General features: G+C 40.8%; 1 protein-coding gene across 1 annotated transcript in view; it reads right to left on the minus strand.

The window, feature by feature from the left end:
- Positions 1-25,545, minus strand: part of LOC110985344 (uncharacterized) — a 96,861-nt gene extending 71,316 nt beyond the window's left edge. Inside the window, 32 exon segments of the mRNA XM_087146159.1 lie at positions 108-174; positions 354-563; positions 1,351-1,489; positions 1,811-1,989; positions 2,381-2,552; positions 2,808-3,065; positions 3,633-3,785; positions 4,176-4,356; positions 5,268-5,434; positions 5,777-5,940; positions 6,362-6,432; positions 6,932-7,074; positions 7,276-7,428; positions 7,918-8,100; positions 8,422-8,567; positions 8,967-9,172; positions 9,396-9,529; positions 10,118-10,329; positions 10,533-10,670; positions 10,859-10,910; positions 11,061-11,235; positions 11,936-12,047; positions 12,325-12,415; positions 12,923-13,047; positions 13,520-13,569; positions 14,184-14,269; positions 14,718-14,882; positions 15,305-15,443; positions 15,770-15,803; positions 18,483-18,576; positions 19,815-20,067; positions 25,032-25,545. Of these exon segments, the coding sequence (XP_087002285.1) occupies positions 108-174; positions 354-563; positions 1,351-1,489; positions 1,811-1,989; positions 2,381-2,552; positions 2,808-3,065; positions 3,633-3,785; positions 4,176-4,356; positions 5,268-5,434; positions 5,777-5,940; positions 6,362-6,432; positions 6,932-7,074; positions 7,276-7,428; positions 7,918-8,100; positions 8,422-8,567; positions 8,967-9,172; positions 9,396-9,529; positions 10,118-10,329; positions 10,533-10,670; positions 10,859-10,910; positions 11,061-11,235; positions 11,936-12,047; positions 12,325-12,415; positions 12,923-13,047; positions 13,520-13,569; positions 14,184-14,269; positions 14,718-14,882; positions 15,305-15,443; positions 15,770-15,803; positions 18,483-18,576; positions 19,815-20,018 (4,403 nt within the window). The 5' untranslated portion in view covers positions 20,019-20,067; positions 25,032-25,545.
- Between the last annotated feature and the right edge of the window lie 608 nt (positions 25,546-26,153).

Raw genomic sequence — 26,153 nt, forward strand, 5'->3', positions numbered from 1 at the left:
AAATGTGTAGGTATTGTTAACCAATATTACATGCTAATTATTCGCATTCCAATGGTTGAAAATCAAACAGGCTTAATTACAAGAATATTCAATCAAACAATGCCTACCTGAGACGCATTTCCATGTCATCAATAAATGGGATGTCAAAGGGGACTGGCACTTCCAACTCTTCGCCTAGAGAAGAGCATTAGCCTCAAATTAATGCCAAAAAACATCATGACAATTCAGTCACAACAAAGCAAATCATTAATTGAAAACTAACTAACTTTCCAAAGAGAACTTGATGTTTTTATCGGCCAATTACATTTTTGACCGACTAGTTTCAGTCACATGGAGCAAAATGTTAAACTCACCAAATTCAGCATCAAATATCTGGATGGTGTGGTTCCACTGATTGACCCCAAGCACAAACTGGAACTCGCAGGGGTCAAAGCGCATGAATGCCTTGAAGGCCAGAGACACCATGAAGACTTTGACATTCATGCAGCACTCAACACCCAGGCAGCTCTCGTCAATCTTACAGTACACATTCTTGGGCAAGGACACTTGAAGTAGGGGACAACCTACAATCAATCAAAGTAATGCGAATATTAAGCAAAAGATGACTGATGGAAAGATGAAAAGCTATTAACCTAAAATTGAGATTACAGGGGGCTGTCTTAAGCGGACAACTTCACATCTAGGTGGTTCCAACACATTATTGGTTTGACTCAAATTCAAATTTGAATGTGTCAACATTACAAAACTCTTAGATACAACATATTCAAATCTATATAATGCACAAACAAATCCCCTCATTTGATTGGTGGGTTGTCATTATTCAACCTGGCGTGTAGCACAGCTGCATCACAGAAGATGAAGTCCGATTTCACGGAAAACAGTGCGTGCTATTCAACAGTCACAAGGAGTTGGAAAAATCGAAAATTCTAAAAAACAATATATCCATTTGAAAATTGTCCAATTTTTCCACGGTAATGAAATGTTGAAGAATAAAAAAAGAGGAAATCAGGTGTCTCTTTTGGACTTATTAGGTTGTGTTGAAATATATAAACGCCATTGAAAATGACTGTGGGCAATCGGGAGAGGGTGGCATCTTGGAAGGTACCAAAATGGCACTGATAAATCGTTCAGTGACAGATGAAATATTCTACTCCAATCGGTGTTCCCGCATGGAGTGGACAATTCCATCTGTCACGTCATGATATTATTCCTACTATTTTCACTCATGGACATTTAGCATTTGTACACTGAAATCCCCGTCTTTAGTGGCATCGAGTGTAAGACACAGACATCTATAAAATGTAAGAAAACAGAACACAAAGTTAACTGACTTTCACAACAATCACTTACGATCCTCGGGTTGTTTGTATCGCTTGATTAGGGTCTCCCTATCTCCCTGTGAGCTCAGACCACGCTGCTGGAGCTCAATCCTCAAGGAATCTGTTGTCAAAGACTCAGGCAGCACACACGGCTTATCACTCACGAGTTTCTGCGGTTACGATGATTAAAATCGAATTGGGATGTGATATGGTGGTCACAACCGGTAACGGTTTTGGATGTAAGTTGTTGGTTGAGCGTTTACGGCAAGGCATCATTTTGGTATTCAGTAACACCCTTCAGTTTTCATGATAATTATACATTGGAAAATCTTTTCCTTCTTGAATGGCAAAATATGCCTCTATAATAATAAGCATGAAGTCTGTAAAGTGTCTATCACAAATGCACTGTCGCTATAATATTCACAGTTGTCATGACAACAAACTCAGTAACCAGGTGCACAAGTTACGCACAAGCATAACAGTGAACTTACAACTATCGTCTTGACAACTGTCAGCAGGTCATCGGCAGTTTTTTCCAAGCCTAACTTTCGGGCAAATGCCAGAATGGATCCAATCTTAAGGTTCCGCAGAGTAAAGTTCTTGAAAGGTGATCCTGAGCCAGTTTTTGTCTCAGGAAGGTCAAGCGCCTCCATAGTTTCTTGTTTTTTCTCTGCATGGCAGAAAGAATAACATCATCATTTAAAATGTGCTGTAGTTCAACAACCAATTTTTCAGGGCCAAAAAGATTGGAGATTATTTGTGCAAGTTTTTACGGCTTTTCTAAGGGGTGAGGGTTAATGTGTGGGCATGATTCACAGTTTTGGTAGGAAACAAAACGAAATAATCCCAACTACGTTTTATTTTTAGAAACTTTTATGGGGGGGCATGACCCCATTCCTCATGATCCCCCCCTTGCAAGGATAACTGTGCATTGATGTAATCTGCTGAACAGTGTAAAAGCCACCATTACTCTGCAGGTGCTGTGAAATTTATGCTTTTGGGTGAGGAGCAAGCAATTTCCACTTCGTTTATCAAGAGCATGATAACCAAACGAAAAATACCTGGTGACGATACTGCATTGTCAAGGGAAGATGGCTGTTTTGGTGGTTTCCTGGCCGGGTTAGGCTTTGTAGTTTGGGTGTTTGGAGGAGGTTTCCGTCCGGGGCTGGTGTTCTTTTTGTTCCCCTTCTTATTGTCCCGGTTGAGCAGAGAACCTTCTTTCACTGTCCGTCCCTGCATAGGTTAAATGAATAATTGAAAATATTCACCCCATCTCCTTTTAAAGTAGAGTCCAGAAAAACACTATACACTGTTAATGAAAAATTATAACAAACACTGAAATTCATTGACAGATTATGGATCTCGCCTTGGGCTCGGTTCGGTATCATCCTTAGGCCTCTGTTCTTTTTAACATTTCGATTAAAACCACTCTAGCACAATTGTTATTCACTCAATATATAAAAACCTGGCGTTCAAAGCAGGACCTACCTTCCACACCAGCTTGTAGTCGTCGCAAACTTGAATCCACTGCGGTATCTCCAGGGGCCTCTTGGCCAGGTAGTTGGTGGGGTCCACGTACCCCTCCTTGGCAGCATCATCGGCGGGAGAGGGGTCGTCATTGAGATTACTGTCCAGGATAGAAGCCAGGCGGTTGGGCTTGATGTTCTTCATAGAAAAGTGGATGTAGTTAGGGGGCGTGCAAGACGTGGATCGGATAACTGTGCCAATCCTGGCGCCGGCTATGACCTGGAAAGCAGTGAAAAAGAAGTTGACACAGATGAATCCTGCTTTGTCAGGTTCACTCTTAGTAATGACGGTTCGCATTTTCACCCCCATTGATACAATAGCAGCACCCATATTAAATGGTGAAAACTTGCACCCCGGCGGTTTGGGTGTGATAATCCCTACTTGGGTGTATGCGCACTTGCAGGGGAGCATACACCATGCACTGGGGGACAGATTTGCACCTGAATTGGTGCTGCTGTAACAGTTGTATCAATGATAAGCGTGCAAATTTGAACCTTTACTTCTTAGAGTGTTATTACTGAAGTTCACTCAATTACTGAAGTTCATCGAGGACGAGTGACACTGGCCAATGAAAATGTTCATTGTAAATGTACAAAGGGAAATCCTTGTTGCAAATAAAACCCTGAATACAACCAATTTATAATATCTAATAGAGATATTCTATTTGTATTCAAGTAACTTTTGATTAGTGCGTACACTTTGTCCAAATGCAAACGTCTGGCAACTGGCGTATCTCAACCAGAAATGCCCTTAAAATTCACGAAGGGAAATATGATCTGTACTTACATTTACTCCCTTGGAAACAGACAGGGAGCTGTTGGGCTGAATGTTGTCAATGTAGATCTTGATGTTACGGAAAGCCCCACCACGGGCAAGCAGGGTAACTTGGTTGGGTGTACCGGCGCTCTTGAAAAGAAGGCCTGAAAACGGCGCCACCAGCTACAAAAAGACGGAACCATTAAGAATGCACAGGGTGAGTGTTAAAGAAGTATTTACCCCCTTATTTTCTTGTCCTCACATATCAGACCATGTGCATGGGCCTCATTTTACAGGTGAGCACCACGCTAGGATTTACTTTGTGACTTTTCACAGGTGGCAATTTGTTTTATTTCATTTTGTTCTTCGGTTAAAGGATATTCCAAAAGAAATTTAAAAGACACTTCAAAAGGTCAAGGTTAATTAGTGTAGGTCAAAGGAAACTACTGATTGTACTGCTTTCTATCAGTAAACAGCAGAGAAATGAACATATTGACAATTTTATCATTTTTACACACTTTTTTCTAAGTGGCTGATTTGAAAATCATTATTTTGGTCCTCTTCGCTTATTACCGGTATTCCTGGCGGTATCTCAAGATCAACACCTCTGTCCCGGTAACGTCCGTTTGAGTCGGTTGGGTAGAAGCCACCGGATGCACAACCGCCGGATCCAGGCTCACGGAATTTCCTTGGAAAGCTCTTGTGGGCTTTGGGTCCGAAGAGTTTCATGATGAGAGCTTGAGACTCTTGGTATCTGAAGAGACGATTGTTTCAACCTTAAAACAGAATTCTTGCAATTATTTCCCCTTGTCACCCCCTTAGTATCTGTACTTGATAAAAGATTCTTATAAATCAACAGGTGCTAAGCTGTTTAAAGTTACCATTTGCTAAAAGGTTTACAGTAATTATGCACAGTCGAAAAGTAACTGATATTTAAATGATGAGTAGTTAAACTATAAATACCCCTTTTGTACGTGAGAGAGCTACAAGTAGTGTTTCTAAACGGAGTAAAATCATTTGGTCAATCTTTCACTGTCTGTCAGAGTTTCTGAAGTGATTTCCTTTATTTTGATGATATGTTAAAACTGAGATTGAAAAAAAGATTATTATCATGAAGAGTCTTACTTATAAAAGTGTTTCTAAGGATTACAAACTTTTTCTCTTTTTATGGCGAATTTGTTTTGTGTATCCAAAGCACAAACTTACACACGAAAATATTTATACATATTAAAAGTTATTGCCTTCTTCAACTTCCTCGTGCATGCCGATGTGCAGTGAGAGTCAGTGTTGTATCAAAATCATCACAATACCGGACACAAGACCTTGCACAAGACCAACCACAAGTAACAGGGTGAACAATGACAAAGGAATGCTTTTGTTGCAGTTTATTTGAATTGCTTGTAACTTGAATTCAGACTGGTGGTCTTGTGTTGGTCTTGTGAATGTCTGAAGTGGTCTCAACTTCAGCACTGCTGAGAATCCTGCATCAGAGTGCAGTTTCTTAAGAGTTACTTGCAGATCTTCAGCTGACATCACAATCCTAACGGTAATCAAAACAATTGACTTCATGACTAAAGACAGGTTAAAATAATGACGCGAGTAACATTACAATGTTCGCATTAGGAAGGCGCAAATTACACAGTATAAGGTCCATGCCACACTCACGAATTCTTCAGAGTTAGGTAGGCTTCTTTGATGCCCTCAATGGTGTTGACAACCAGATCATACAGCTCAAAAAATGGTGCCAGCAGATTCTCGATCGGTTCTATCGGACCTATCAGATCCAAAATGATTGCTTCGATCTCGGCGGCAATTTGTCTCCTGAGGGTGTTCTGTTAAGGCAGATGAGATCAATTTGGTGTTTAAATAACAGAATGAAAACAAGTGCTTCTCTAGATGACGCATTGGTGAATATTTAAAAGAAAAAAAAATAAGCATTGCTGGTTGATTCTCTACCGATGTTGCAAACCGTAAGAGCTGGCTTGGCATTACTAGCACAGAGTACTTTTACTTCCATAGGTGTTGTACCATTGACGGAGAGGTTTCTTTTGTTCAATATGTACCCATAAGGTGGGCCTCCTAATTTGTCAAGCTGATATCGGGTACAACACAGTATTGAGATCGCCCCATGTTGTAAGTATCCCCACACGAAACTGGTTTTACAGTGATCTTACCGAGTCAACTGCGCCCCCTGTCAGCCTCTTGATCGGATCTAACGAACTTGCGATCTCTTTCACCCAGTCGACCAGGTCTCTCTTGATATTACTGAGGTGCTCTCTCAATTCTCTGAGCATATCACTGATGACCTTAGGCAGATCAAACCAGTAGGGCCTCTGACCTGTAAAGCAGGAGAAGTAGGCACGACCATACATCCTAAAGGTTATTTACAAGATGGGAAATACCTTCTCTATCCTTTGACAACATGTAATCATCATTTGTAATGACTTCCTCTTCTTTTATCCAACACTCCCCCCAGTCCACTATAATTATTTGGGTGTACTTCATCCATTCGTAACAAGTTTATTCATAAGTCCTCCTTTGTTTTGCTTTTGATAGTCTTGAGCAAATCACTGCATCACACTTCTTTTATGCAACTCCTCTGTTGCTTCATGTTCTCCTTTTTGTCTTTCACCCTTCCCTTGTCGTGTATAAGCTGAACTGTTGCAAGTAATCAAAAGAGGAAACTTTTTCCACAAAGGCCCCTTTGCTCTTTCCCTTTTCTGAACTTTCCTCTTCAACTTATTCCTCATGTCCCTTACCTTCCTTGAAGAAGTTGGCTTCATCCACTCTCATCTTGGCTTCAATAACTGCATCGACTGCCGTCTTGATACTGTATTGGATGGATTATAAAGAATTCGATCATATTGGAAAGAACTCCGTCCTGAGGCCGTGTCCGAAACGGGCTTCCAGAGCTACGGCTAGGTCTATTGTCTACGCGTCTCCACGCATTTCCAATGGAACGAAGACGTAGACCTAGCTCTAGACAAGAGATTCGGATGCAGCCCAAGCGAAGGAAATATAAAAAAAAAGTATGATCCCACATGATCAAAGTAGATACAGATTAACACAAGTCAGCCTGTTTCAAATCTCCAAGAGCCTTACCTTAAGGTGCAATAAAAGTATGTTTTGCTATTCTGGCATGCACTTCTGCTAGATTAGTCGCAGCAATTTTGTTACTTCTCTCTTTTCCTTCCGTTTTTACTGAAGCAGTCGCTATTAGCAGGACTTCAAATGGAGATTATATTGAAACTTCTTTTGAAAATTGAACAGATCGCTCGCAGTGCCTTGTGGGTCTTTAGTTAAGAGTCATAACAACTGTAAACTCTTACTTGATGATTCCTTTGAAGATATCACCAATGGCTTTCAAAGGTGACTTTAACAAGTCACCGATGGTGTCTGAAATTGAAATAATGGACGTCCAGATCTGCTCTGCTGCCCAGGGCAAAGTGACAGTGATTGCTTCATTGACAGCCTGTAATAACACAAAAAGGTTATTTCTTAACACTTAAGATAAATTTGACACTATCTGAAGAGGTTCTCAAACCTTTTTACATATATTTTTTCGGCTTAATTATAAAACATTAAACACATCACAAAATAAGGTGCAGACAAGATGTTTCATTAAAAAAAACACATCTGAAACTCCAAAATTATAAAGAACGTAAAACTAAACCTGATAGAATTCCATGACATCAGTCTTGATATCACTGAAGAGCTGGGCAGCCTTGTTGACCACACCGATGACCCCCCTGATGGAAGGTGGAAGTTGGTCTGGGTCAAACTGAGACAGTCGGGCCACTGCATTAGCTGCTGCCGATCTTACATTCTATTCCAAAACAGAGGAGAAATGTTCAACTTTCAAGATTATTTACTACATGACTATGTATCATCTTTAACTTAAAAACCCAAACTCAAAAGATTCTTTGATCCACGAAAACTGGAAATTTCGCATTAGATTACACAAAGCAGGGATGTGACCCCGACGGTATCTTGGGTTGTATGTAATCAGTGTGACCATTACCATGATCACAATTGCCATCATTGGGCTGCTCGGTGGGTGACGTGACCACAACTTCCTGAAATTTGAGACATTTGATGGAATTTCTTTGATCTTAACAATTATGAACCTATGTGCCCCATATGTTTGTGAAAACTTGTGACAAAATGACACAGAAGTAAAGAAAACAAAATGAAACACATTTACGGGTGAAGGGCCAAAAGTTGTCAAATTGCCAGATACAAAGACCACCTAAGGCCGATGAAGGTTAGGTACTGAACATTAATTTAATAACCACAGTGATGAAAGTATACTTACACTGATACGTCCTGGGATGCCCTCAAGTGTCTGCACTAATTCATCAAAAAGCTCGCTGATTCTACTGTCACCGTTGAATAGATCAACGATGATGTCCACTCCTCTCACGATGTTACCAACGACTTTCCCAATGACAGTGTCATATAATTTTGTCAGTTCATTAATACGGTCGACGCCAAATTCCTGTCATCGAAACGAAATACCAATCATATTGTACTCAACGTTATATATCTATCTGGTCATTATGAGTGCTGAAAACAACTAATCAGTACAAAGCTGGTGGCTTGTTTCAGTGGTCATGCATAATGTAGGGCCTATTTGTGATTGTATACGTGACTGCAATACATTGGTCCTAATTTCTGGTTCTTATCTTTCCTGAAACAAGTCACCAACCTCGTCATGATCATTGAATTTTGCAAAAGGAGAATGTCTCCAGCAGGCTCGAGCGTACCCGAGCATCTTGAAATCTTGATAGGCGTAATCCATTTCTCTCGTACAGTGTACCTGTAAAATGTTGAGGTTGTACTCGATGTACCCATTGAAGCAGAAGCGGGCTCTGGCCATGTCAAATTTCTGACCAACAAGTCCAACCAGAACAGTGGCATAAGCCTCGTCGTAAAGATCCACACGGAGATGGCCGCTGAGTGGAGCTGTTATGTTGAAAAGGCGAGACACTTACTAAATCTTGATGAAAAAATTATTGACGTTTGAGAGTTCATGTCCTCATCTTCAAGGCATCCTTTTTTCCCATTAGGCGGGTCATAAGCTTTGTTAAGTGTAGTGACACTTGAGCATTTTGGCCGCACAGGCTATCACGGTTTACTGTGGAGAGTAATTTAATTAATAGAGGAAAGTACGGCTTTGCTTGAAAGTTTCAGCTTTCGAATTAAAGTGGCTACTTCGAGTTCTTTGCAACTAAAGATCCAACAAGGTGCAGAGAGATCTTTTCACTGATGTACAACTCGCTCTGTTTACAAAAATGTTTTTCCCCGACAAGAAATGGGCTAGCATTCTGATCGGTACATTCATGACTGAGTCAAACTCTTTACCTATTTTCATGTCTAGTTGGTTTCTGATGGTCAATCCAAACTCTGCTCCTGTCTGTGTTTTGCCGATAAGCTTCTTCCAATCCTTTGACGGGCTGGCCAACTTCAATTCGATGCCGTCAAAGAAACCGCGCCGGACACGGTGCCTGGAAGGAACGCTCGCTACTTCTGTAGTGGTTACGTCTTGGGAAGAATTGGAGCCGGAGACACTGTGGAAGATAGAATAGATATATAGAGTTTAAAAATGGCCAAAAAAACCAAAAAAACAAACAAAAAAGAAGAACACTTTGCTCATACGAAATTGCTCTTCAAAAACGTTCATATCCAATAACAATTAATATCAAATAACTGATCAAATGTATTTGCACATGATGATGATGATGATAGCTTACGTATCAAAAATAACATTAACATTCGAACAAGTGAACTCACCCCTCGGGGCTGATAAACTTGGAGATGTTTTGCTTGCCACCGTTTGGATGAACTTTGTAGAACAGTGAAGCCTCATATCTGACATGTTCATCCTCGTTATCATCCAGGGCAGCTTTCAACATAGTCTCTGCAGCCTATTCATGTAAAAATTGCAAGTGAATGCAAACGAACGCAAGGAAACTAAGCGTATCACGGATATTTGAGACCTAATCTTTTGATACAATCGCATATCGTGCACGAATGGGTGAGGTTATCAGGCTTGACAACTTTAAACACTTCTGTTGGGGAGAAATACATCTCTTTTTTTCTTACAGAAAATAAAAACGAGAGCAACTGACAACCGGAACCAGAAATAGTAATTCTCACCAGTGATGAAAAAATCACGTTTTCGGAAAATTTAAACATATTGAAACACCATAACTCCCTTCGGAGAAAGTCAGTTAAACTTAATTAGAACTTGACTACTGGCCACGGCATGGTAATAGCGCAGTAGATATGCTACATGCAAAACTTAATGAAACTCTGTTGTGCCATCAGCGCCTAGAACACAGATGGCGCGGCATACTCTGTCGAGCTTATTCTAAGCCAAATGTGCCAACCTATGTTGGCGCTAAACGCAGTGCAATTGCCGTGCCGATATTTCAAAAGTCAGATTATTTCAATTTGGCGCAGCTATGGCACAGCGTAATAATAGCCAAGGCCTCATTAACTAATTTGCCTACCAAGTCATGATGGTAGTCTCTCATGGAGTGCAGGCCGGCCCTTTTCAGCAGCGGATGAGTGGCGCTGGAGTTGGTGAAGCTCTCTATGTGAGCGAAGGAGCGATGCAGCCCAGCATTGCCCAGGGCTTCAATCAAAGCCACTGTGTCGTGGTGGAACTCTTCTTGTTCGTCCTCAGTGAGAGACGTCAAGGTTCTCTCATATCCCCAGGGATCTACGATGATAGAAAAAGTTTGCACGACAAAAGGATATACACCTTTAGGCTAGGAAAATGAATAAATACTCATTTTTTTCTTGCATCAGATGCTTTTAGACTCCACATGCTTTTGCCCAAAACATACTGAACCCAGTTCAGAATTAGAAGTAAAACGAAGGAAATAGTGCCAGATTTATTTTTATCAGAGCTTTCAAACTTACCGTGAACGCCCAGTTTGTCTTCTATCTTTAGGATAATAGATTCTGCTTGATGTTTGTATCCAGTCTTCCACTGATGGCCGGCTAGAGCACCAAGAACCATAACAGCTATTCTCTGTGTCTCAGGATGTCTTAAAATTTCTAGACAATGGAACAATTATTACAGATTTGAACAGATTTGTTCGTAATTATCTAAACATTAAAGGCCTTCCATCTGATGTGATCTGTTAATTTAGTAACTGAGTGTTTCAATACAGTGGAAACAAAATTTCTAACTGAACAAAAATAACTATATGCATTTTGTTCCCTTTTTTACCCGCAAAACTTACCTGGATATTTTCCAGGCTGGAAGACAATATCTTCAACAGTCGCCAGGAAATGCTGCACGAAAAACAAACACAAAAACAAAGATTTTTCACCCGCACGATTGCTAAAACCAAATATTTCACATCATTACACTCTTTTAGATTCTCATTTCTGCGAAGGGGATACTTTAAAAGAAACTTGTACCAAAAACTAGACCTGCATCACCTCCGAAACGGTGTGCTCGAAACCAGCTGAGGTGATGAGTAGTCTCTCTACCAGCTCCTTGTTTGGTTTTGGAGACAGTAGAATCAGATCGGTGAGGAGTGACAGTGACGCATCTGTCAGCAGGGCGGCAACCGCATCCATCATGTTCTGCCGATCCTGCTTGTCGCGAACACGTCTGCGTTGAGTAAAAGTGTGTTTTTTGATAATGTAGTATTCCGTCTGACCGAAAAAGAACCATGAAACGTTGTTTTGTTTTGCTTGTTTTTTGTTTGTTTTAATTGCAACTGAACTCTGCAACCACGGAAAACTGAAACACCAAGGAGCAGAAGAGAAAGTCTCAATCGACATTGGCATACTACGACACAGGCTGGACACTGGCACAACCTGAATATGAGTATCTATTTCTGAAAGCTAATAAACGATCTTCCAAATTTATCATTATATTGTTATATAATACAAAATGTACTTAATTTTACATCATTTGCCAGGAAAAGCAGCTATTTTTAATTGAGTAAATAATCATTTCAACATTTCTCACTTAAACAAGTTCAATTTATGTCCGAGGGATTATTTCAAAAAATTCACACAGCATAGGGGAATTGGGATATAGATGCCAAACAGCTCAGTATAGGCTTCCAAAATGGCCTTTTGAGTTCAGTTCTTTCACACAATGTTCTTCAATCTGTCTGTCTGTCACTTTTTGGTTGAAGCATATATAGAGAGGTGTCAGGTTCTAAGTTACATTGAAATGAAAGCATCTGCGTTTCACAAGGAGCACTGTGTGCTGTTAACAGTTTTTCTGACGCTTTGCAGAATAAAGGGCGTTTCGGCTCCCATCCCTACCCTTAATCAGGACATGCTACCGAGGAAATTACCTGGAGAGTGGCAGCTTATACATAGGAGAAACAATTTCATTCAGCTGTCCTTCGGGCACAGATTGGAAAGCTCTTACTAAACCCTGGAAACACTTGTTCGGATCATTGGGACCTGTTGATTTCAAAAGCACAGTACGGTAAAATGCTAATTTTGTTCATTAAATGATGATGTGAAAGCACCTCATAATGCATTAACCTGAGATTTGATCAATGGTTGACTGTTCATGACAGCACAAGCCCAATCTGAGATTTAAAGTTCTGTATAATTTGAGGAGAGGAAATACGCTCAAAGAGTAAGACCGGTCAGACAAAAGGAGGAGTTTTGAATTACCAATCACACCGTACCCTAAAATCTACTCTTGCAGAACTGTAGTAATATGTGCTTTTACCTTTCACTGATGCCGTTCTCATGCAGGTCAGGTTACCTGCTATGACTTCCTTCAGTTCTGTTAAGTTGAAATTTTGGTGTCTATCTGGTGTCTGAGGAAAAAAGTTTTTCAACAACGTTAATTAGAAAAACAAATTAAGCTCTTGAATGGAATGCACCACTTTCAAGACTTGGGACATCAAAGCTGACAAACAATCAGGTGGAGTGCACACTGCTTAATTCTCATCTGCCCCTCATCTTCAAAAAACGCATTTATTGCCTTACCAATAAACTAATCCTTCCTCAGCCGATTTGTGACACAGATCTTAACAAGGTTATGGTCGCGAAGTAAATGACTGTTCAGAAAAATGTGGAAACAACTCCAACTGCACATGTCGCTTTTCAAAAAAATCTCAACAGCATTAACGTACACCTCCAAAACTAAATAACGAAATTAAATTCTGCCTTTTTGAATCGATGTAAAATTATGTTAAATAAAAGCAAGAAAAAACTTCATGGAGTTTTCGATTTTTTCTGTACTTAAGACTCTACGAAGCTGGGTTTAGAGTAAAGGGAAGTTTCGATTTCTAAAACAAAATAGGAACTGTCGGTCGACTGACCATCTTCAGGTGTATTGAGTCCGTGATGATATCCTCCTCATCGGGTGGCCCCGTGGGTGAGGGGTAGCGTGCTTCCCGGACAAAGGTCAGCTGCCCTTCGGAGTAGCTCTGCATCTCCGGAAGCTCTGAACAACATTACAGTACAGCAAGAAATTGTTCAATTCTTACCCCAGTTCAGATTGGAAAATGATCTCCAAAAAAGACACCTCTGGTGCTAAAGAAAGGCTTGCAATTAATAATTGTACAAGTCACGGTTTTCACTGTGGGAATTCCACTCTAAAACGAATTATTTCAACTGCGTGGCCCATCTGTGATACAGCCGCTGTCTTTCAACAAACTTACTGCGATGAGCGTGATTTGTTTTGCGAGCTACTGGGCGATAATTCTTGGCAAAACCCTGAAAGTATCGATTTGGTTTTCTTCTTCAGAATTTGATGTGTTTAAGCCTCTAATGGCCTTTCATTGTGACTGTGATTGAATATGACAATGACAGGTGTAGCTGTTCGGTTTTGCCGGTCTTACTTTAAGTTTTTTTCGCAAAAGGAAAAGAGGAAATAATCGAAAAGTGCATATATATGCATTTAAGTAGACATATACCGAAATCTTCTCCTTTATCTTCTTCACTCCTCTGGAGCCCATGCTCAAATCTGTGAAATGGAAACCATGCATCATTCCATATGTTTTTAATTAAACAAAAACAATTATTCTGTGGGTAAAACATGCAACTGCGGGCGTGGAAAAGTGACCTCAACATTTTAATTGACTGCAATTTTGAAAAACATTTCAAACATTTTTAACGAAGACCTATCAGATTGAAAATATTACGTTTTCTTGGGGCGACACAATAGAAATTGTGAGGCATACAGAAAAATGGGGGAAGACATTTGGAATTTTGCAGATTCCAAGAAAGTTGAAACTGTAAAGATTTTAACCCAAGTTGAACCGAACAATAGGATCTAAAAATGCTATATTTGTAATGGGCATGTTTAAAGGTGAACTCCACTTAAGGACGACCCCTCCGATGCAGAAAGATGAAAGAAAATGATCAATTCATTTTGCTTGAAAAGGTTTTGACGTTTTAGCATGGCGATCACGAGATCACTTTAAGTAGATTAGTGGTTGCAATAAATAGCTCTTTTTAATGGCTGACAGAATCTTGGGCTGAGATGCACTTTATTAAATGAACTCGACTGAAAGAAACATTTAGCGTTTTAAATGTGTGTTTTGAAGGGGACATTTTTATATGAAGCCCCAATCATACCCTGGTGTTGACTTCCTGGGAGCATCAAAGTGGTCCATAATCTTCACCATAGTTGGTAGTTGCATGCCCTGGTGATAGTGGATCTCCTGCAGTTCATCGAGGCGGAATGGGTCATGTAAGTGCAAATTAGATTCTAAAGTCTGAATATATTTATGGAATAAAAATGATACTAAGTCGTCAGAAATGGTTACTTGAAGCATTAAAGCATAATTTCTGCTAATGGAATTAGGAATCCCTGTTTCCCTTTACCTTAAATGACTCCTTTTAAGACACCAGACGAAAAAGTATCATCCTAAACAATATTTTACATAATTATCTAAAAGAAAAAAATCTTGAATTTCTCTAGTTTCAAAAGAAGAAGAAAAAGGACTGACAACGAAGTAGTCCCAATTGGTATCTTCATTTCTTTGTCTGCTTAGTCTTGTCTCCATTCAAAGTATGGCGGCGGCAGTACTTAAGGGACACAACATAATTGTGGGATTTCTCTCTGTTTGTCTACAAAATGACCACTGATTGAACAAAATGCACTGTCACCTTTTGGTGTTTGGATTTGCCGTATGGTATTGGATGAGTATGTCTTGTCTTAGTGAAGACGATGATCCCATCATTGCCCGGAGCCATCTGAGCGGTGTATGACGCCTCATGGTGACCCTCGTGACCCGACTCAGTGCAATTGTAGCTCCAACCGTTTTCTTTCACCTGGTAAAACAAAAGAAGGGATGTAGTCAATGTCTTGTCATAAGTCTTTCCACCGTAGAGCAGTCACGAGTAACAGGGTGAAACAGTACAATCTTGATCTGTAACGAGTTAGAACACTGAGATTGATACAAGTCATTTCCCCAAGAATCAGTTAGTTTCCAGTCAGGAGGAAACTGAGAAACGTGACAAAAGACGACGGAAGATGTGAAGGAAACTTTGGGAGTCTAATGACCAAGAAGCAGTTATGCTTTTCTGAAATATCTCACGGTATAGAGCAATTGTCACCCTAAATTCACAGCCCTTGCTAACGGAAAGTTTTACATGACTTCTTTGCGCATGCCGAAATCGTAATAGGCAAACTGTGCCAAATATACTACATCTTGATAATTTGAGTAGGCCTTGAGTGAATCAAAGCAGCATACCGTGCCATCGGGGGGATGTTGAAGGTTACTGGCCAACAAGCTGGCCAGACCCTTTTTGGCCAGGATCACGTGATCATCTTCATCACGGGGGTAGTACACATGACCAATTACTCCATTCTCACTGACATCAAAAGAAAACCTGCCCAAAAGAGTAAGAAACCGACATTTATCTTAGTTTGTAACCTAAGAGTGAGCAATCTTAGTTCGTGAGCTAATGGTGATCAATCATTGATTTCCATGCCCTTTCTGCACGGGAAACTCCCTGCATATGGCATATATTTTCATAGTTGATGACATGTTTTCATGTTCACGTCTTAAAACTTGCTAAATTAAAGGACTCCCAGGACAAAAGGCAATATCTGCTATAATTCCAGCCTCTTGGTTCGTACAATAATTGCTTATTATACAGTAATCCTATATAAACATTCTGGGAGGAATTTCTTAGGACCATCTTTTCAAACTTACCACTCATCAAAGTTTCTCTCCTCGCTTACGGGAACTGTAAAGAATATGTTTAAAGATCAATTAAAAAAACAACAAAAGGTGGCATTGGTATAAAAATGCAGTTTATTTATCCCAACACCGGCATGTTTGTTTTCGTCATCGTCCGTTGAAGGTTCTTTGCACGAATATTCAACAGATGCATTTGCCCGTAAGCACAAGGGTGTGAAGGTCAACTTTGACAAAGAGTGCGTGCTGTTCACAGTTTAATTTGGGGCTCTTTAATTCATGGTCAACACTTGAGTCACTAGAAAAGAAAAACCAGCGAGAAAAACAGCACACAATAGCTGTGACAGGATCATTGATACGAAAAATCAGGATGGGCAAGGTTTGAGGAACACAATCTTGACATGCATGAAGCCGCTGAAAAGCGATTTTTTTTTAACTAGAACTATAGATCATATTCAGGTGACGGAGAAAGCTAAGCGGATTTTACTTCATGAAACAGTTGCGGAGAAATTTGCTTTGAATTAGAAATGTGCTCATTTTTCCAATTTACACTAAGAGTATTGGGTCTGGCGTTTGAAGTTGGCGTTAAGCTCGCTCCGCGCCAAGTGTTTTTATCCAGATCAACCAGTAAAACTGTTGCCAGAAAACAGGAAACGGTTCGGTCTTCTCGTCCTACGGTTTTGAACATGTTTCAACTGTTTATGAAAACCTGAATTACAACTGCTAGAAAAGTGGTATTGTGGTTCTTCACTAAAACGGCTCAAAACACACCAAATTTGAGGCCTGCCCGGTTCATTTTAGGCAAATGCGAAAGTAAGCTATTTCCACGCCACAAAACATTTGCAGCAATACTCGCTTGAGTTGAAATGTGCTCAACTTTTGCGAATTCTGATGTCACAGTGTTGCGTTCTTGATTGTTTTTCGAACCAAGCGTGAACCGACATTATCACTAGATTTAAACTGTGAAAACGATTGGACACAAAATGCTTGAGGGCACTAGAAATTCTATTGTGTAGATTTGCCGCCAAGTATTTGGTCAGTATCTCCATTTCTATAGTTCTCATGGCAACCAATAAACATCCGGGTTGGTCGAGTTCATTTCATTTCATTTGCTAACCTCAAAGGCAAAGGACGAGAGAATAATGCTCTTTCAATCTCTCGATTTATTCTCTACGTCGGAGCAACTGCCTCGCAGCTGTAGCTTGCAGTAGCATCATGAATAGAATTTTCTTTGGGGAGGTTTTTTTGAGGTTGTGAAAGGAAGCAGAGGGAAATCCGATTTAATTCTGAATACCACGTTATTTGAGTAATAATGATCCTCGTATTCGGAAAGAACTGAGCCGTGCCACACCTTATAAGAACATGTTGCCCACCGATGAACCTAAGGCTGTTGTTGATCTACACTTTAGTCCCTGCATCCGCAAAACAGACATAGGGGGGCCTAGTTACATCACAACAGCAACCAGTGACTGCGACATGATCATGCATCCAAATAATCGGGACAGGAAATGATATCTAGCTCACTGAACCGCGCGTGTGGTCTTCCAAAATGTATTCTTTTAAAGGAATGCCCGTTTTTCGGTGAACAGAGCATTAAAAAATAAACCCCAGAGCAACTTAAGAAACTATTTTTGAACCTGCTGTGCGATTAACAACAAAACCTGATGATTTGGGCTCACTTGTCCCATGTCCTGTACTGTATACCTGGCTAGGAACACATGCAGGGGTTCCATAACAAAATGAATGGAGTGATTCTGTGCGACTGTCCCGATGGTTGTCTCTGAATGGCTCAAAATTCCAGTCTGGGACGAGTCCGGTTTGTGTAAAGTAAATTGCAAATATTAACGAGTTCCGTTTAACTGACGTGGCTCAAACAAAAATTAGTTCGTATATCAGTACATACTTCCATTTCAATGGTTCCCATGGCAACCAATAAACATCCTGTTTCTAGTTTGTGAACTGAATTTGAAAGTACTTATTGAGCACATGCCGTAATACTGAGGGTGTTTTTCTGTAAGAAAGCAGGCTATAATGGTGTTTTCCACCTATTTTAAAAGAGTTTGAGTGCATTTTACATTCTCCTCACGCTGACAAAAGTTGGAAGACACCAGGAACATACGATTTAACAACTACAGAAAGAATTGCGCAAGTGTTTTGAAGAAAATTGTTACATGACAAAGCAGCTTCAGTTCATGAAAAAAAGTGGAACTGGTTTCATCAGAGAGCAATGCTGGAAAACATGCATCCTCATACGCAAATACTAAACCTTTTCGCAAACATGAGAAATGGGGTTCTTGACGCCCGTAAAACCATTCGCATAAATAGCGTCACGGCACCTCAAAACACGTGCACGGGGAATACGGAAGAACAAAAACAAACCAAAAAAAAAAAACAACAACAACATGAAACGGAATACAGACAAAAATGAATATCGGGATCATATTTGAAATTAAACGACACGGCTAAACCAGATGTACCTTGGTATACTATTAACAAGATCGTCAGGGACAAGTGGCGTAAGCTCTCGAGCCTTGAAGGGTTCACACATTTTTTCGGGGGAGGGACATGAAAGGCAACACAAAGACGCCAGTATACAGGTTTTGTTCATGCAAGAGGAGCGGCACTGGTGAGGCACAGATATCCGCTGAGGAAGGAGGCATACGCCCTTGGCCCTATCCCTCCAGTAATGAAGGGTAACCCAGGGGAATCCCACAAAATCTACAGTTACCTTGTTCTTCCTCGCTGGTCACTTCCGCAGAGTGAACCCGAAGGTAAATTTCTTGATGATCACTGTTCGATCTTTTCACCAAAACGAAGCCAATCTAAGGTTCAAAACAAATGAATAACCCAACTCAGCATTTTCGTCTTTGTGATGGCGTTAAAACGCAGTCCAACAGCACTACAGTTTGTCATTTGAGAACAGGAATACGTAGGCTTATGATAAACTTTTCCCTGAGGAGGCGAATACGACCAGAGCCATAACCTTCTTTTTTATCGGGGATGTTACGTGTATACCCACTTACCTTACATACCTAGTGTGGACATTCTTTTCTTTTCGTACAGTTAAGAAAACTTAGTGAAAATACTCGTTTTTCTTGAACTGGGAACACGATTTTCAACTGGCTTTTTGAACAAGGTTTCCTTGACTTTTCCTCTTCCTTTTACGACAGATGACCCCTACCCCAAAATGCCTCTAAACCCCTTTTTCAGAGAAGGGGAAACGTCCTGTGGACAAGTGTAAGTCCACAGAACGTCTTCCTTTCCTGCATCGTGTGGACATCTTTTCTTCACAATTCCTCACTAGGTATCTAAGGTTAGCGCATCTAGCCTACATGTTTATTTGCATGGCTACATTCAGGATTTTTGCAGGTGAATCTTTAAAATTATTATAGTGTTCTTCCTTCACTTTTTGAGGTGATTAATAAGCATCAAAAGTTTACACGAGGTAAGTATATAATACATGTAGTAACTATGTTCTGACGGTTTGTACTTTTAAATTTGTTGTTATCTGGAGAGTTTCCAACTACTCCCCTCCATGATGTTCAAAGGAAGCCCGCTGTTTGCTCTACTAATCGGAAATTGGGTTTAGTCGGATGTGAACTTGCCCTTGCCTGTCATCCAGGGGATGGAAATTGCGGTGAGGAATGCATAACCGGATTCAAGTCAGTACCATGAATCCCCAGTTTGCAGAGTGTAATTTCATCTGAAAAATACTGCCGGATGTCTCAGTAACCTGACCGTTTCTCCTTTTTCACGCAGCCAAATTGCTGAACTTTGAATGGAGTAGTTCAGGTACCGGGTAATTAATTCTTCTGGCTTCCTCTTTGCTATATTTCCTGCAAAAGTTCCTTGTTTGCTGTGATATGCCCTTGGCAACGTTCCCAAGCTATACCTTTCAATATATCAACTTTCGGAACAGGAAACATGCTACTTAATTTTTTTATCACAAAAATTCACTGAGTTTTGTTGGGGGGGTTCACCTTGGGTTTGTTTACACTGACAGAGAGGTAAAAAAAGTAAATATTTTGAATTTCGATCCGAATAATAAGAATACCGGTACCTTGGATTCCACACGCAACGTCCTAACTTTCTTCAAATCCGTGGAAGAGTGGAAGGAATAGATGTACTCTGTATCCGGCTTGAAGCGGATGAAGCTTGCTGGGACGGGACCGACCAGGCCAGCCAGAACGGTGAAGATGAGAACGGCCTTGCGTAGCACGGTGATATTGGACCAGAGATCGGTCCTACGTGCCGGCATAGCCATCACACCAAATCTAGGCCAACCCAAGGCCTGCTTGAATGGTGCGGAAGCCCTGTAAAGCATGAAAGTAAGTTCTAGGGATACCGAAATAGGAATTTTCAGCAAATGTATGGCCACGAAATCTACAGGCCTACGCAACCTGTATTGTAAAGTAATCCCTACGCACTTTGAAATGAGATAAGTTATATCGTTTAACTGTTTAGGCTGTGATGTGTCTATTCTTTTTCCGAACCAGAGTCAGTTAAACCCAAAGGCCAGAGGTATATTATTCCAATACCATAGGCATGATGACGGCAACGGAATTCAAGAATTCGGATCGAAAAGTTAAAATCAGAAACTTGAGAAAGCCAAATTCTGGACAAGTTGATACCCCTGAAAGACTTCAGCTGGTTCAGTATAAACTTTCACGAGTTCGTGGGCAGAGCTTTGCTGTGTAATAGTACTTATTATGCAAGTGTTTCTTTCCTTTTTGACACAAGGGACGAGAACCTCAGAGACAATTCCATGGACAGTTTTCTTCTTCTTTTTTTAGTGATTTACAATCAGAAACAGATACAAAGAATCATTCACAAAGACAATTTTTTTGTATCAGGCGGACTCAATGAAGGGGCATATCTGGGGAATATCCCCACAGTCGAAAACTAGTTTGTTCTTGTCAGCGTGGGTCAGTGTTGACAATGGGCTGAAGCATGCATGCACCCTAAACATGACGACCACAGTACTTGCAAAGCTTGAACTACAGACGCAAAAAACATGTACTGTAAAGATTAACGCACAAAAAAGAAACTGAGGAGGCAACTGCGACAAGCTGCAAACTACATGTGAGTATGTCTCAATGTAAGACCCCATGAGAAAAAAGTGTAGGTGATTATTATACCTGTATAACAGGCCAAACGTCTATTTCAGCGAATCCCTCTCGTCTGTTTTCACCACCCTTACTGGGTCCTGGAATGTGTTAACTTAATTTTTCAGATGCATGACGTCATTTCCTCGAGCCCTCACTGGACAATTACATAATTTGCGCAATAACTGGAATCAACGTGACGTGCACGCTGAGTGAACGTACACTGGTTAAGCCTTGTGACATTTGAAACTTAGCCCAAGCCCGTCTCAGTGGTGTGTAAGAGCGCAGATGGGGACAAGCGAATGATTCCACCATCATGCGTTCGTCTTTTTCATTGATCGCGCAGACTTCCGCAATAGGAAAATAATCAAGCACTGCTGTGCCACGACCGAAGGACCTTGCATGACGATAGTTTTTTTTTAATTTGCTGCAGAATACAAGGGTTTGCAGGAGATGAAAGCTAAACGACAACATTAAAATATAATACACCAAAATTTCTTCAGTGAAAATTGATATCAATCGTCCAACGTAGTGCAGATGCAACCAATATTCAATCAGTAGAGCTATGTAGACTTTTTGTTCAGTGTTGGAAGCATTATTTCATTACCAGGGGCTATCATTTAAAAACTGTTTCAAAAAGGGAAAAAAATGAGCTTCAACTCAAAGGGCTATATTTTCTGTAAACAATGTTCCCGTGCAGGTATATCTACAAATCACCTTGAAACCTGTCTAAACAACAGCAAATAAACTACAACTGTATCTCAGAACGCTCAAAACTCTTGAAGAGTCAGCCTCGGTCATACACTGGCATATCGTGGAGCTGGCTAGACTTACCGAAATTCCACAGCAGCAACGTACGTAGCGTTCAAGTAAATGGAACACGAAGCAGGCCTCCTGGTCACCTTTAATTAGCTGAAGTGGGACACGTTCGTAAAAAATAATCTTACGCACGAGTTGCAAAACACCTTTGATACTGTCACAGACTTTGATCTAGTTCGGTGAGAAGCATTGATACATGTGTGTTCTTAGCTCTACGGTATGACTAAGTTCACACCTTTGTGCATGTAAATTGTTCACTAAAGCGGTATCGACTCAAATATTGCTATGGCCACTAGACGCGTGCCTAGTCAGGTGTGGATTTCCGTGTCACTTGTGCCTGAACAGCCCCATCCTAACACCGCACAGGGAAATCCGTGAGAGTGACAATAGGGAAGGATAGCTTTTCAACTGTTAGGGTTGAGGCCATTTTCCGGGCCCATCGTTTTGAAGGTCACGTATTGCGTCCTCAGATTACGTCGTAAATAGGGCCTAGCGTGCGGAAAGAACTGGACTCTTCAATTCGTGTTATGGGATGATGATCTAACTCGAAAACAGGTTAAGAGATTTAGGAATTCTGTTGCAAATCAAGTACGAAGCAAAAGTGTGGAGTTGAAACTGAACACTGGACCAAACAGTTAAATCAAAATAAACATAGCACTTAGCAGAGCATAAAATTAATCTGGGTTTTACTGAAGACAAGGGAACCCCTGCCGAACCTTAGGACGGCTGCCAGGGAGGTGGGGGTAATGAAATCTTAGTGACACTGACATTTTTTCATGCACACGACACATCAAGCTTACGCTCTGGGCCTGGAAAGAACGAAGGCGTTGTCCGAAGACGGGTTGAAACCCGAAACACAAGTGTACCGCGCCGACGTCATTGTGTTCGTCAAAGGCAGCGTTCGAAATGATTATCCGAGCTCCTTGTTCGTCAGTCGTGTCTCCCAACCTTGAGATGCTCAGGCTGAATAAAGAGGGAAACCCCCAGGGTAACCCCTTTCATTGTTTGTTATTTAGTGTCATACAGTACCTCCTCGGCTATAAGAAAGCAAGGCAGTGAGGAAATCATTTAATGCACGTACACTCAAGCTGTCTGGCGACTAGAGAAATCGGCGAGGAGCTTTGTTTTTCGATACAAAAATAATTACTGCGTGCATCCTTTATGCTAGAAATTACTGTTTCAAAAAAGTGAATGTATCATGAATTTTCAACCTGCAAAATGCTTCGCAAATTTACCCGACCCCCAAAACAACAACATGTCGCGTAGAACATTTTTCTCCCGGGAAACGTTCGTCAATGGCCTGTGAAAGGTTAATTAACTAGACAGACAGATCATGGAAACTCCGGGCATTTTGTTCAGATCAGGCACCTTAATTGGAGGGAAACACAACCTCATGCTAGCAATACATGTGTTATGTGTCAAACCGAACGGACAATAAATTGTACTCTTATCTGATAAACCGTAACCAGTATTTGAAATGACACAGGACGCAATGCCATAAAGTAAAGTACCACTTCCTGCATGTTTATCTTCAGTGCGATGAAAACGGTCCATGATTTTTTCGTTGGGCGCAGGGGAAAAGATATTCATTTCTTGATTCATGTATCACAACTGAAAGCGATGCGATTAATTAATATGTCTCAAATTACAAATGAAAATTATATTAAACTTTTTGAGGTGGTCTGCCGTAGAAATCCATACATGCACACGAGATTTGGAGGTTTTTAAAGTATTAATTCAGTTAAAATAGGCAGGAAAGCCTGAGACACCCTGTTCCATACTCAAGTTTCCTGGCGCATAATTGCTCTGAATTGCACTGTCTTCGCACCACTCATAACCGGACTGCAAAAGGATCCACCACCTCTAGTACATGTATTTGGAACTTCCTTGGGGAGGACTCAAAACCGTCACAAGAGAAGTGTACATTTGAAACCTTACCTTGATTTTTGCTGTTATATATAGGGCCTAGGTCAGACAGAGAAACGTAAGTACTTTATGAAGAGATAAATTTTACAATTTACTAAATGAAATGAGGAGGTATTATGTTTCCAGGCGCCATAAGGGATCAGCCAGGGACTTCCCACACACCTGAAAAGAGGAACTTGTTCCTATTTTGCTTCTTTGTGGCTTTCCACGTATCCACAACTAATCCCACCGTTTTTTTTTTTAGGGAGAGGGCATAATCACCACACTGCAGCACGGTACATTTAGGAATGCATATTCCACAAAGAGATATTACCACGATTGTTTTAAAGGCAGGGTTTTATTACTCCATCATTGACTCAAAAAGGGGCAAAGGATCCATCATAAACAGTTCATATTACCATGGCAGCAAGATACGGGACGGAGGGGTACCCTCTGCATGTCCAAAACCTGTAGACACTCTAGAGACTATTGTTACCGGACACATCCCCTCAGGTTTTTTCTGCGCACTCTTTTTTTAAACGTGCTTTTTCCTGTGGGAATCACTATCTTATCCCACCTCTCTGCAATAGGAAATAGAACATGTAAACAAAGCTAAAATCATTGTTGTTTATCTACGAAGAGAAAGGAATAGGAAAATTAAATGCCTTTAATTTTATTTAATCAATTTCTTGCGCTTATATATAGTTCGCCAGGACAGGCTATAAATATGCTGTTATTGGACCTATGCATTTAATTCGCTGGAATGCAATTTTATTTCTGATTTTGACATAATTTGGGCATTTGAAGCGGATAAAGACCAGCCTGGTCATGGCCATGTTGACCGTGATGTGTCACCCGATGACTTCATCCACGAAATTCAGCTCGCACCCCAGTAATATCAAACTGACAAGTGAATCGTCTCAGGACTGTGCGAATTACGAACGGGTAAGCAGATTTGGGAGTGCTTTGGAAGCATTTACCGCTCAACAATAAAGTCAGGAAAAGTGATGGATATACCCCAAACCTCATTGCAGATTAAGCTGAAAAGCTTATGCGAATGCTAAACAAAATTAATGTGCTTTTCCTGCAAATCGGTGATTCCTCCACGAATTTCCAAATGAATTTGCTGTGTCAGCCACGAAAGAGATATACATGATAACGTATAGGATACCGTCCCCTCGGCCTGTTCACATATCCACAGACACCAAAAAGTTAACACGTCAATTTTATGTTAATCTTCTGTGTTGAAACAAAACAACAAAATAAAGAACAATATGCTTCTACTGAGGCTGAGCCTACTTGCTGCGAGTACTGTTAATCGGGACACCTGTCGAACTCACACATAGCTTGTTCTGAGGGTTCCTCCCTGTAAAGGTATGATGTTGCTTCAACAACATTCTCCATAAGAAAACTTTGACGGGTAAATATAGGCCTTCAGATCTACTTACCTTATTCGAAAGTACCAATTCAGATCAGTAGAATGATGCTGGATCTCTTAGGTGCAGCTTTAGACTGCGAAATTAGTTCTTCATTTGAAAGACGCTCCTGTTCGCAAGCGCATGAGGAACGACTAATGAACTTGCGTGGACAGTGAGACCAAAGGTCGCGGGCTCACAGCTAGCTCTAAGCAACCAGTGCCAGTTGACAATCACTGCCTCGTGGTTCACGCCTTTTCCGTATCAGGGACCCTTTTTACTGAGAGAGTTAGGGAAATCCGGGAGTTTACAGAGGAAGTCAGAATTTTAAGTTGTGAGAATTTGATGCCGCAATCACTGGTTAAAAAATAATCCCTGTATACGTGTAATGGTGTACATAACACAAATACCGACGTCTGGTGTGCTTGCGGACCACAGAGCTGCACTTTGTATGATATCGTACTATGATCAAAGTTCGAGCTGCCGGGAATACTGTGGATACCGAAGGACGCAATAACAATAAATGATAACGCTTCCACTATTGACGAGGTATCCTCAGTCGGAAATTATATCCAAAACAACACCCCCCCCCCAAAAAAGAATGGTCAGAAAGAGATGAAGCCATCGAGAAAAAGTCCTCGATGTTCGTATAGACAAACTGATCAGGAGCTAACCTACGAATTACTTATGCTTGGATGGAGCAGGCAAGGACAACTTCACACCTTATGCATCCCCTCCCATGGACCATCGTGCAAGACAAAAATTGCCCGTTCGGGGGGGGGGGCTAACATTTGGAACATTAGTTTTCAGCTCCGGTTGCGAAGTTCACCGATCCCCCAAAGCTACACCTCACAAGCTTCGATCTAGCGTAAGATGTATGGAAATTTTACGCAACACAAGACGCCGCGGCGACTACATAATTGTGTGCCCAATGAACAATCACTACACAAAATAGCTGGTAATGTGATCAGCAACTTTTCCCCATGTCACATGTAAGAGTTGCATGTAGTCCCCAATATCAGCAAAATACTCAAGTCGCAGTTACAGTCAAAGACAAGAGCTTGCTGTATCATCTTACAAAATGAATATGTACAAGCGAAAGTGTTATACTCTATTGATGAATAGAGGTTGCTGACCTGACTTTTTGCATGCATT

This window comes from Acanthaster planci, linkage group LG14, assembly GCF_054643075.1.
Source record: "Acanthaster planci isolate LZ-2023a linkage group LG14, COTS_SCS, whole genome shotgun sequence".
Classification (NCBI taxonomy): Eukaryota; Metazoa; Echinodermata; class Asteroidea; order Valvatida; family Acanthasteridae; genus Acanthaster; species Acanthaster planci.